Consider the following 12,965-nt stretch of genomic DNA (forward strand, 5'->3'; position numbering starts at 1 on the left):
CCCCCTCCCCCCTCCCCTTCCTTATGGGTGTTCCCCTCCCAACCCTCCCCCCATTGCCACCCTCTCCCCACCAGTCTAGTTCACTGGGGGTTCAGTCTTAGCAGGACCCAGGGCTTCCCCTTCCACTGGTGCTCTTACTAGGATATTCATTGCTACCTATGAGGTCAGAGTCCAGGGTCAGTCCATGTATAGTCTTTAGGTAGTGGCTTAGTCCCTGGAAGCTCTGGTTGCTTGGCATTGTTGTACATATGGGGTCTCGAGCCCCTTCAAGCTCTTCCAGTTCTTTCTCTGATTCCTTCAACAGGGGTCCTATTCTCAGTTCAGTGGTTTGCTGCTGGCATTCGCCTCTGTATTTGCTGTATTCTGGCTGTGTCTCTCAGGAGCGATCTACATCCGGCTCCTGTCGGTCTGCACTTCTTTGCTTCATCCATCTTGTCTAATTGGGTGGCTGTATATGTATGGGCCACATGTGGGGCAGGCTCTGAATGGGTGTTCCTTCAGTCTCTGTTATAATCTTTTCCTCTCTCTTCCCTGCCACGGGTATTCTTGTTCCCCTTTTAAAGAAGGAGTGAAGCATTCACATTTTGATCATCCATCTTCAGTTTCATTTGTTCTAGGCATCTAGGGTAATTCAAGCATTTGGGCTAATAGCCACTTATCAATGAGTGCATACCATGTATGTCTTTCTGTGATTGGGTTAGCTCACTCAGGATGATATTTTCCAGTTGCAACCATTTGCCTACGAATTTCATAAAGTCGTTGTTTTTGATAGCTGAGTAATATTCCATTGTGTAGATGTACCACATTTTCTGTATCCATTCCTCTGTTGAAGGGCACCTGGGTTCTTTCCAGCTTCTGGCTATTATAAATAAGGCTGCAATGAACATAGTGGAGCACGTGTCTTTTTTATATGTTGGGGCATCTTTTGAGTATATGCCCAAGAGAGGTATAGCTGGATCCTCAGGCAGTTCAATGTCCAATTTTCTGAGGATCCTCCAGACTGATTTCCAGAATGGTTGTACCAGTCTGCAATCCCACCAACAATGGAGGAGTGTTCCTCTTTCTCCACATCCTCGCCAGCATCTGTTGTCCCTTTGAGTTTTTGATCTTAGCCATTCTCACTGGTGTGAGGTGAAATCTCAGGGTTGTTTTGATTTGCATTTCCCTTATGACTAAAGATGTTGAACATTTCTTTAGGTGTTTCTCAGCCATTCGGCATTCCTCAGCTGTGAATTCTTTGTTTAGCTCTGAACCCCATTTTTTAATAGGGTTATTTGTTTCCCTGCGGTCTAACTTCTTGAGTTCTTTGTATATTTTGGATATAAGGCCTCTATCTGTTGTAGGATTGGTAAAGATCTTTTCCCAATCTGTTGGTTGCCGTTTTGTCCTAACCACAGTGTCCTTTGCCTTACAGAAGCTTTGCAGTTTTATGAGATCCCATTTGTCGATTCTTGATCTTAGAGCGTAAGCCATTGGTGTTTTGTTTAGGAAATTTTTTCCAGTGCCCATGTGTTCCAGATGCTTCCCTAGTTTTTCTTCTATTAGTTTGAGTGTGTCTGGTTTGATGTGGAGGTCCTTGATCCACTTGGACTTAAGCTTTGTACAGGGTGATAAGCATGGATCGATCTTCATTCTTCTACATGTTGACCTCCAGTTGAACCAGCACCATTTGCTGAAAATGCTATCTTTTTTCCATTGGATGGTTTTGGCTCCTTTGTCAAAAATCAAGTGACCATAGGTGTGTGGGTTCATTTCTGGGTCTTCAATTCTATTCCATTGGTCTATCTGTCTGTCTCTGTACCAATACCATGCAGTTTTTATCACTATTGCTCTGTAATACTGCTTGAGTTCAGGGATAGTGATTCCCCCTGAAGTCCTTTTATTGTTGAGGATAGCTTTAGCTATCCTGGGTTTTTTGTTATTCCAGATGAATTTGCAAATTGTTCTAACTCTTTGAAGAATTGGATTGGTATTTTGATGGGGATTGCATTGAATCTGTAGATTGCTTTTGGTAAAATGGCCATTTTTACTATATTAATCCTGCCAATCCATGAGCATGGGAGATCTTTCCATCTTCTGAGGTCTTCTTCAATTTCCTTCTTCAGTGTCTTGAAGTTCTTATTGTACATATCTTTTACTTGCTTTGTTAAAGTCACACCGAGGTACTTTATATTATTTGGGTCTATTATGAAGGGTGTCATTTCCCTAATTTCTTTCTCGGCTTGTTTCTCTTTTGTATAGAGGAAGGCAACTGATTTATTTGAGTTAATTTTATACCCAGCCACTTTGCTGAAGTTGTTTATCAGCTTTAGTAGTTCTCTGGTGGAACTTTTGGGATCACTTAAATATACTATCATATCATCTGCAAATAGTGATATTTTGACTTCTTCTTTTCCGATCTGTATCCCCTTGACCTCCTTTTGTTGTCTGATTGCTCTGGCTAGAACTTCAAGAACTATATTGAATAAGTAGGGGGAGAGTGGGCAGCCTTGTCTAGTCCCTGATTTTAGTGGGATTGCTTCAAGTTTCTCTCCATTTAGTTTAATGTTAGCAACTGGTTTGCTGTATATGGCTTTTACTATGTTCAGGTATGGGCCTTGAATTCCTATTCTTTCCAGGACTTTTATCATGAAGGGTTGTTGAATTTTGTCAAATGCTTTCTCAGCGTCTAATGAAATGATCATGTGGTTTTGTTCTTTCAGTTTGTTTATATAATGGATCACGTTGATGGTTTTCCGTATATTAAACCATCCCTGCATGCCTGGGATGAAGCCTACTTGGTCATGGTGGATGATTGTTTTGATGTGCTCTTGGATTCGGTTTGCCAGAATTTTGTTGAGTATTTTTGCATCGATATTCATAAGGGAAATTGGTCTGAAGTTCTCTTTCTTTGTTGTGTCTTTGTGTGGTTTAGGTATAAGAGTAATTGTGGCTTCGTAGAAGGTATTCGGTAGTGATCCATCTGTTTCAATTTTGTGGAATAGTTTGGATAATATTGGTTTGAGGTCTTCTATGAAGGTTTGATAGAATTCTGCAATAAGCCCGTCTGGACCTGGGCTCTTTTTGGTTGGGAGACCTTTAATGACTGCTTCTATTTCCTTAGGAGTTATGGGGTTGTTTAACTGGTTTATCTGTTCCTGATTTAACTTTGGTACCTGGTATCTGTCTAGGAAATTGTCCATTTCCTGAAGATTTTCAAGTTTTGTTGAATATAGGTTTTTATAGTAAGATCTGATAATTTTTTGAATTTCCTCTGAATCTGTTGTTATGTCTCCCTTTTCATTTCTGATTTTGTTAATTTGGACGCACTCTCTGTGTCCTCTCGTTAGTCTGGGTAAGGGTTTATCTATCTTGTTGATTTTCTCAAAGAACCAACTTTTGGTTCTGTTGATTCTTTCTATGGTCCTTTTTGTTTCTACTTGGTTGATTTCAGCTCTGAGTTTGATTATTTCCTGCCTTCTACTCCTCCTGGGTGTATTCCTCCTTTTATAAATTAACCTTACTTACATTGTTTGGAATTGAAAGTGTGTACTAAGGACATGTCTACATTCTAGCCAGATCACAAAAACCTAGGTTCTTGCCAGATCAGCCATGTTGCTGGATTAAAATTTCTTCCTATATAGTATATGTATACCACATTTTCCTTATCCATTCTCTCTTTGTTAGTAGTGGGGCATTTAAATTGATTCCATTTCTGAGCTATTGTGAATATAGCAGCAATGAATATAACTGAGCAAATTATCTGTGGAGTTAGATGTCAAGTCCTTTGGGCATACTCCAAGGAGTATGGAGAATTTATTTTTGGCTTTTTGAGAATTCTCCACACTGACTTCAATAGCTGCAGCAGTTTGCAGTCTCACCAAGAGTGAATGGGGGTTCCCTTTCCTCTCATCCCCTCCAGCATTTGTTGTCTGTTGTTCACCTTTGCTATTTCTACTGAGGTAAGATGAAATCTCAGCTATTTTGATTTGTATTTTCCTAAATACAAAGGCAGATGAACATTTTTCAAGGTGTTTCTTTGCCATTAGATTAATTAGTTCTTCTGAGAACTCTGTATTGAGGTCACAGTCCCCCTTTTTTTCTTTTCAAAATGGGTATTTGTTTTGTTTTTTTACTCTGTTTTTTGAGTTCTTTATATATTCTGGATATTAAACCTTTGTCAGATATATAGATGGCAAAAATTCTCTCTTATTCTATGGGCTTCCTCTTTACCTGTTTGTTTTGACTCTGCAGAAACTTTTAGGTTTTATGAAGGCCAATTTGCCTGTTGTTGGCATACATTTGTCTTGGGCAAATGGAGCCTATTTAGTAAGTCCTTTCTTACACCTACATCAAGTAGAATGCTGTCCATATTTTTCCTCTGTTTATTGGTTCATTTTTTTTTAGAGTTTCCTCTGGTTGTTTAGATCTGATTTTTTATGTGTTATTGTGTTTTATGTGTTTAATATGTGTTGTTAAGTATAATTTTTTTTCTTGGAGAAAAGTTAATATTTTAGTTTGTCTATTTCTCTCTTTTATTAAAAGTTTTTCAGGAATCACAAAGGAGATTCTTAACCCAGTGACAACCAAACTCAAAGATGTACAGAAGCTGTTAAGAGAACTGCTTCCTCCTGATGCTGTGTTAGTGGGCCATTGCCTAGACTTGGATCTCAGAGTATTAAAAGTGTGTATCTGCTTTAAGATTTTATTCTGTAGTCCAAAAGCATGTTCCATTCACCTAAGATGTAAAGACTTAGGCTCTTTACTCCCATCTATGCTCCCTATTTATTCTATTAGCATAAGATGCATTCATTCATTCTCTTTCTTCCTCAGATAATACATCCATATGTTATTGATACCTCATTGCTTTATATTGGAAAGCAAGGCAGAAGATTTAAGCTAACATTTTTAGCCAAAGTTATTTTGGGGTAGGTTTATGTATGTTATAATGTTGTCCTGATAATTGCATGTAAGTTAATATATATTATCCAAGTGAGTCTCTGTTGTCTCTCTTAATTTATAAACATTACTCCCTCCAGTTCTTACAAAATGAAGAAATAAAGGGAATATGTTGAACCTCACAAAGTGAGCATGTAATCCCAGCTATCTTGAAGGCTAGACCAAGATTCCCAAGTTCAAGAATTTCCAGGTCTATAGAGGGAGTTCAAGGCCTGCTCAAGCAACTTAATGAGACCCTGTCTAAAAATTAAAGTTTAAAAAAAAAATGGCGTTTGGGTGGCAGTATGACTCAGTGGATAAAGGCATTTGCTGCCAAGCCGCATGGGAGAACTGACTCCCATAAGTTGTCTTCTTCCTATACCCCAACCAAACACATTGTACATGTGTGAAACATTTTAAAGGAGGTTAGAAATAGAATATTTGCCTATCATGTGTCAGGCCTTAGGTTCAGCCCCCAGTATCAGAGAATTTCAAATACAACATAATTATTATCTCTTATAGTTTTGAAACATGTAAGTACATGTTCATTACAAGATGGTTCAAAATGGAAAGAAGAAAAATGGTAGAGAACTGGTTAAATTACAGTTATTTGTGTTATTGTTCAAATGACTGAGATGGATCTGTGTATGCTAATGTGGAAAGCCCTAAGATATTACTTAGAATAAAATAGAGTTGCTGAGTAGGATATATAGATATAGATATAGATATTAAGATTTTTTTATAGATACTTGTATATGAAATAATAAACATCTGGAAGGAAACTAACTGTTGATACATCTTAGAATGGCTTAGGCTAGAGACTTCATTGGCTAATCTTTGATTCATGTAGTCCACTTCCTGTGATCAAAGCCATTCCTGGTTGTTCTAGACCAGTACCTCTGTTAAGGACTGGCAATTGAGTAGAAAAAAAAAGGAATCTTGATTGTTTTGATGCAAATCTAATTGTTATAATGGTGAAACTTCACAAACTACATTTAAAAGAAATAACCATTTAAAAATATTCCTAGATACATAACATTTCATCTTCACTTTTTAGGAAGGATATTCAGTGTCCTAACAAGCTTGGCCATGATGGCATAGAAGATGCTAGAACAGCTCTTGAGCTGGTTCAGTATTTTCTTAAGTATGGGCCAAAGAAGGTTAGTATCTTTGACCAGTACCTTTGGCTTGCTTAATATTACAAAACTGATAGATCATTATTTCTGCTGTTAACCTTTCTTTACAGACCTAGTGATGTGATTAAGTTTAGTGTCTTAGTTAGGGTTTTACTGCTGTGAACAGACACCATGACCAAGGCCACTTTTATAAGGACAACATTTGACTGGGGCTAACTTACAGGCTCAGAGGTTCAGTCCAGTATCATCAAGGTGGGAGCATGGCAGCCTCCAGGCAGGCATGGTGCATGGGACACTGAGAGTTCCACATCTTCATCTGAAGGCTGCTAGCAGAAGACTGACTTCCAGGCAGCTAGGATGAGAGTCTTAAAGCCCATGCCCACAGTGACATACTTCCTCCAACAGAGCCACACCTTCAAATAGTGTAACTCCTTGGGCCAAGCATTTGCAAAGCACCACAGTTAGAATTAAGACCCATACCACTAACATGTACTAAGTCTATACAGCCTCTGAAGTTGGGCTTATCTATTTTTAAAAGTATGCTATACAGAGTTATATAAACTGGCAGTTACTGAACAACTGGTTTCTAAATCCTTAAAATGAAAATACATAGTTTGCTGGGTTAGTATTGAGGCAGATAACTATTATACAGCTCTTAATACAGAGCATTGGATATACTGAGCACTGTGTTGGTGATGGTGATCATCAAACTGATGCTGTGTATGATAATTATTGTGCTCTCTTGGAATAGGCACACATCCCATTGAGCAGCAATTCAAAGAATATAGATTTGAAAAGGACAGTTTGTGAAAGATTGTAAAATTATTTTTCTTCTTGGTGTTGTTGGTTTTCTTGAGGTACTGTTTGTAGGGATAACAAACAGTAAAGGTTGTCTTTGAATTGGCAAAGAGTTGAGTACAGTCTGTACTGTGGTATTGTTATTTTTATGAAGCATTACATATCTCTCTGTCATCTTCTGATTGGTCAATAAAGAGCTGATCAGCCAATTAGCTGGGCACTAGAGAATAGGGTGGGACTTCTGATCCCAGCCAGGGGTCCCAGGTACAGACAGAGGTAGGAGGAAAACCATGAAAAAGGAGAGGAGAGGTGGCCATGAAGCAGAAGGTCCAAGAAGAGTCATGAGGAGCAGGTTACCAAGAGGGTTGCTGTGAGGGCACACATGGGAAAGAGCAAACCAGGGCAAGGCTCAATTGTTAAGTTATACAGGACCTGTTGCTGGGAGATAAATAGCTCAGAGGGTTAGAATGGCTCAAACCTTGCCCAGCTCAGGCTTACAGCTTATTGATGGAAAACACCAGGTCTCTGTGTCAGTTATTCTAGAATGAGCTAAAGAAGGCATAGAAACACCCCGTGGTTATATAGTAACAAAAGGATGTAGCAACACCCCCTTCCCAAATTACCACTACAAGTGTCTTACTGTATTCTCTAGCTGGACTGTAACTTAATATGTGTGTATAGCCCAGACTGGCTTCAAATTTATAGTGATCCTACTATAAGTACTAGTATTAAAGTACCTGTAGGGACAAAATATGGGGGACATAATTTTGATCAAAGGTAAACTGCAGGAGCAAGGTAAAGATAGAATCAAGTAACAGTACAGCCTTATCTCTCTGGAGACTGAGCCAGATAGACCCTTTCTTTAGAAGAAAATGAAAAGGGAAAGAGAGTAAGGAAGGAAAATAAGCAATATAAGAGGAACAGCAGGACCTAGTTGTCATGCCAAAATGACACTGAGTATTAAAGAAGGTTGGGATGAACATGAGGATAGAGTTGGATGGAGCTAGGGACTATGAAAACTCTGATGGCTGGAGTTCAATTTTCACATTTCTTGGCTGTCTGAAGCCCTTGCCACCTCTGGTAGTTCCTCTGTGATAAGAAGTCCTGTTCTCCCCTCTGGGCCTGTCTTTGGATGATTGAATTACAGACATTCATTCTGAGAGCAGTACTTCATAGGAGAAAGTCACAGATGCTAGTAACACCTCTGTGTGTTCTTCCAACTTTGGGGTTGTGAATGATGCTCATACCCCTATATAATTCTTCCAATGCCCAGTGGGCTGCTTGGAGTTCTAGTTGTTTATGAGGATACTGCACAAGGTTCTGTCACAAAATTTCCCTGATCATTATAGTTCCTACTGCTTTGTCCAAGGTGGAGTTACTGAGAGTTTGTCTCGACTTCAGACTTACCACACTACTGCTGTTCTCTCCATGGTCTGTGTAGCTTGGAGTCTGTTGTTCTAGTCTAGATACTACTCCGTGTTCCAAGTTCTGCCCTGTGCTCTTCCTAACATCTTGATGGGCAATGGCAGTGGTAGGAGAATGAGGGGTGTGGTGGAGTTCCTGAGTTTTGGGCCTCTTACCCCTCTAGAGCTGTCTGTGGGTTGCTGAGGCACTGACCAATGCTGATGGGTAAAGGAAAACTGAGTTTGGCCTTTTCCAGCTCTCTCCTATTGTCCAGTTTTCTGATCATTTGCTTCTACAGGTAATTGTATTCACAATAAGTTCTTCCTAGAGCCAGTGATCCATGACCTGCCTACCAGTCATGGTGAACTGCCTCTGCCTCCCAATGTGCCAGCTTCTGTTCGAGCACCTGACTAAACTGAACCTCCTTCATTCTTTATGAATGGTTGTGACTTTTCTAGCAGATTTTACTAGTATACATGTACTAGTAAATCACAGAGCAACTCAGCAGTGGTTCCTCTGGAAATTGTAGGACACAGGGAGACTCTAAATAGTTTGGTGATTTGTTTGCTGAGTTTTGTCATTTAGATTTAATGATTTTATGAGTGTTTTTGCCTTCATTGATATCTGTGCACCATGTGCATATCTGGTGACTATGTAGGCCAGAAGAGGGTGTGGGATCCCCTGGAATTGGAGTTAGAGATGGTTGTGAGCCACCATGTGGATGCTATGCACTGAACCCAGGTTCTCCGTAAGAACAATAAGTGCTTTTAACCATTGAGCCATCTGTTGAACCCCCAAATAGGTTATTTTTAAAAAATTATATCTCACTTTCCAAGTAGACCTTCCTCTTTATAAATAAGCATCAGACTTAGCAGTTTTGTATTAATGTACTGACTTTTGATGTTGCTGTAAAGCCATTGTTTTTCATTTCTAAAAAGTTGCGCATTTTCAGAGAAATACATTTTTAGGGACTGAGTAAGGAATGATGATGAGCCAAAATTGCCTTTACTTTTCACTCCGCCTTTCTTGGCTCTTTAAACTATGTTAGTAGCTGGTGACAGATTGCTGTTCTTGGCTAAGCAGCCATAAACCATCTAATACCTTTGAAGCCAGCTTGTACTTAAGGCAGTGGCATAGCCACAGTTCTAAAGAAGCAGAGAATATCACTTAAGTGGAGTTTTTCACCTCAAATGCTGTATAAAAACTTAAGGTGATTCCTAACACTTTATTTTCTTATAGATTGCAGAGTTCAATCTGGAAGCACTAGCAGCCAATCAAGAGCAAGGAAACAAGGAAGGAGCTACACACATGAGGAGGTACTTTCCATTTAAAACAAGAGCAAAGGAAAATGGAGGATATACTTTCTAGTTTTATGAATATGATCAATATCTAAAATTATATTTTTATTAAAAAAAGAACACAGAGATAATTGAACTAAGTATTATTAGAAAAGATGATAGAACCTTTAATCCCAGCACTCAGGAGTCAGAGGCACACAGATCTCTGTGAGTTCAAGGGCAGCCTGATTTATTTAGTGAGTTCCAGGACAGCCAGAGCTATGCTGAGAAACCCTGGTTGGGGCGGGGGGTGGCGAATGAAGAAAATGTTAGATTTGTTGGTATTTTTACATTAAAAGATTCAGCCTTTGGTGCATTGCCCAGATTGGAGAAGCACACACATACGTGCTCAAAAAAGGTACAATTTCAAAGCATAGTGAGTGTCAGATCCTTAGACTGTTGCTTAAATCTTGAGAGAAAGCTTTAGGTATATTCCTAAGAGGAGGGGAAATTAGGATAACATCTTCTAATTAAATTTTCTACAGTGACGAAAATATACTAGATAGTGCAACCACTAATCATCTGTGACTAAAGCAGCTGATTGACTGAGCTTTTAACTTACATTAAAATTTTTATAGCTAAATATTGCTAGTGACTACAACATTGGACAGAAGTGTAGGCTCAAAAGTTAACTATCAAGTCATGATCTAAAAAGTGACTATTCTTAATCTCCTTTACTTCTTTGCAGTGTTTTAGAATGCCTGGACTCAATGGGGCAGAAACTCCTTTTCTTGACACAGGATATAGATGAGCTTTCTTCTTACAGAAACTGTCAAACTGTTAAGTGCTCTTCAAATAAAGAGGTGAATGACCTATTGTACCTTTGTAGCATGTACTCAGAAGGGGACTTTTATACATGCAGCACTTTAAACAGTCCGTGGAAGTGCCAGGAACTGTGCACCAGTAACCCTGGCTAACATGAGTGAGTCTGACTTCTGTCTCAAATCTTTCATGGAGCACTGTTAAGTCAGTTACCTCTTAGGAGCAGACCTGCCAGCTGTCAGCATCTGCTTCAGAGACCAGCAGGCCTGGCCTTGCACACCACTTAGTCTTACGTTTTCAGTATATGGAGATATTTGTTTTGGAGCATGGCTGTGTCTTTTTATATTTTGTCTGTTGTTGTTCTATATGCAATATGGGTATCGACATTCATTTGTCTCCCCTACCCTCCCAGCCCTGGGATTAGAAGTGTGCTGACATTTCTGGCTTTTATGTGAGGCAAAACTAGGTCCTTGTGGTTGCTCAGCAAGATGTTGACCCTCCCTGAAATATTATTTTGCTCTTTTGACATAATAGTTTTCTTTTCCTTTTATTTTTTGGAGGTAGGGGTGTTATGTTTATCAGTATTTTACCTACATGTCTGACTGTGCATCTCTGCCTGGTGCCTGTGAATCCCAGAAGAGGGTATCAGTTCTTAAGCGATTGGAGTCACAGACGGTGTTGGACTCTCATATGGGTGCTGGGAATTGAACCTAGGGTGTCTGGAGGAACAGCCAACGAGTGGTGTTAACAACTAAGCCACCATTTTAGCCCCATAGTTGTTTTTGTTTAACTTAAAGTTCTTTTTGAGAATTTCATCTCTGAAAACTGTGTTTCTGTCTAGCCTTCAACCTATTCCAATTCCCTCATCAAATTAATAACCTCTTTATTTAATATTTTTATATATGTTTATACATATATACATATATTTAAGTGTGTGTGCATGCATGCACATGTGTACATGTGTGTATCTCTCCTACTTAGTGTTGCTGATATGTGTTTAGGGCTTGACTAGTTAGGATTGGATAACCTATCAGGGAGCTTATTCCTGGAAAAGACTGATTCTGCTTCTCCCAGGTTTCCCCCATCCAGATTGGCTTGTCAACTGGCGTAATCAATATGCACATACTATTTAGGCAACCTTATTGTGGAGAATTCACAGGTGTAGCTTTTGGATCATGTTTAGAAGACACTGTCTTACAGCAGGCATCCTAGTCTTTGGCTCTTGCAATTTCTCTGCAGTGTTCCCTGAGCCTTGGGTATAAGGCTATGACATAGATGTTTGAACTGGGACTGAGACCCCAGTCAGTTGTTCTCTGCATTCTGACCAGTTGTGAATTTCTGTAATAGCCTCCACCTATTACAGAAAGAAGCTTCATTGTGAGGGTGAGACCTGCACTTACCTGAGCTAACAGAGTAAGAATTCAGTATGCATTTAGAGGTTGTACTGGTTTAGGAAAGTAGAGTAGTGGGCTCTTCTCTTGGATTCATGACTTCACAGCCATGGACAATAGACTATGTTTGTAATGCCAAATGTGAATTCTCTCCTATTGAATAGACTTTAAGTCCAGTAAAACATCTTTAATCCCAAGATTAAAACACCACTATTAGACCAATAGGGATAGCTTACCATCTATAAGCCTAGAAACTATGATAGTAGTGAACCAAGAAAATGATAATTCTAAGTTGTGTACTTTAGTGGTTGTGTTTGGATTTATAGTATACTGACTTTGATAGTTATGTTTTGCAGTTTACCTTTACATAGTAGCACACCTTTTCATTCATGTATAAGAACCCTACACCACATACTTGTATTCCTTTCCTTCTGTCCTTATAGCTGTGGTTGTCCTCATAGCTTACTTCTGTATATATTATAGAACACACTCCATATTGTTAATACTTTTGCTTTGACTGTGGGTTATTTAAAAAATATTTGGGAGGCTGGAACACTGGTCAGTATATCAGCAGACTGCCTGCTTTTACAGAGGACCCTGGCTCAGCACCAATATGGCAGCTCACAACCACCTGTAACTCCAGTGCTAGGGGATCTAATGCCCTCTTCTGGCCTCTACCAGCACCAGGAACATATTGTAGTGCACATACCTATATGCAGACAAGTACTCATACACATAAAAACAAAATAAAAATAGATTTTAGTAAAAAAGATACAGTAGGTATACCTGCTTACCTTGTGATTATCACATCTAATGGTATTTATTTCTTCATATAAATTCAAATTTTAATTTGGACAGTACACAGTCTGTAGGGACTAAATTCTTAACAGCTTTTGTTTATTATGTAACAGCCATTTTTTTAAAAAAAACTTTGATGTTTGGAACATATTTTGGGTGACATTTGTTTTCTTTGTAGCACTTTAAAGAACTTCCTACATGTCTTTCAGCTTCCATCAGATTTCTTCCTTTAGTGTCTTAGTTTTCTTTCTGTTGTTATGATAAATAACCATGACCCAAAGCAACTTGAGGAGCAAAGGATTTATTTGACCTATGCCTCTGACAATATGCCAATGACAGTCTGTCATTGGGCAAATTAGGGAACTTGGAGGCAGGAACTAAGCATAGGGAGAGGCTATGGAGGAGCATTACTTACTGGTTTG

At 39.1% G+C, this 12,965-nt stretch overlaps 1 protein-coding gene across 50 annotated transcripts in view; it reads left to right on the plus strand.

Annotated features, from left to right (window-relative positions):
• Nucleotides 1–12,965, plus strand: part of Rexo5 (RNA exonuclease 5) — a 72,850-nt gene that overhangs the window by 27,205 nt on the left and 32,680 nt on the right. For 43 of the 50 annotated variants that reach the window (NM_001079706.1, XM_087560774.1, XM_087560879.1 and 40 more), the window contains 5 exons: nucleotides 4,525–4,663; nucleotides 4,813–4,907; nucleotides 5,975–6,077; nucleotides 9,495–9,571; nucleotides 10,281–10,395. In NM_001079706.1, the coding sequence (NP_001073174.1) occupies nucleotides 4,525–4,663; nucleotides 4,813–4,907; nucleotides 5,975–6,077; nucleotides 9,495–9,571; nucleotides 10,281–10,395 (529 nt within the window). The remainder of the gene's footprint in view (nucleotides 1–4,524; nucleotides 4,664–4,812; nucleotides 4,908–5,974; nucleotides 6,078–9,494; nucleotides 9,572–10,280; nucleotides 10,396–12,965) is intronic. The other 7 variants (XM_087560935.1, XM_087560959.1, XM_087560966.1 and 4 more) reach the window with 1 other exon arrangement.

The sequence above is a fragment of the Rattus norvegicus genome, chromosome 1 (genome assembly GCF_021556685.1).
Source record: "Rattus norvegicus strain SHRSP/BbbUtx chromosome 1, alternate assembly SHRSP_T2T, whole genome shotgun sequence".
NCBI lineage: Eukaryota > Metazoa > Chordata > Mammalia > Rodentia > Muridae > Rattus > Rattus norvegicus.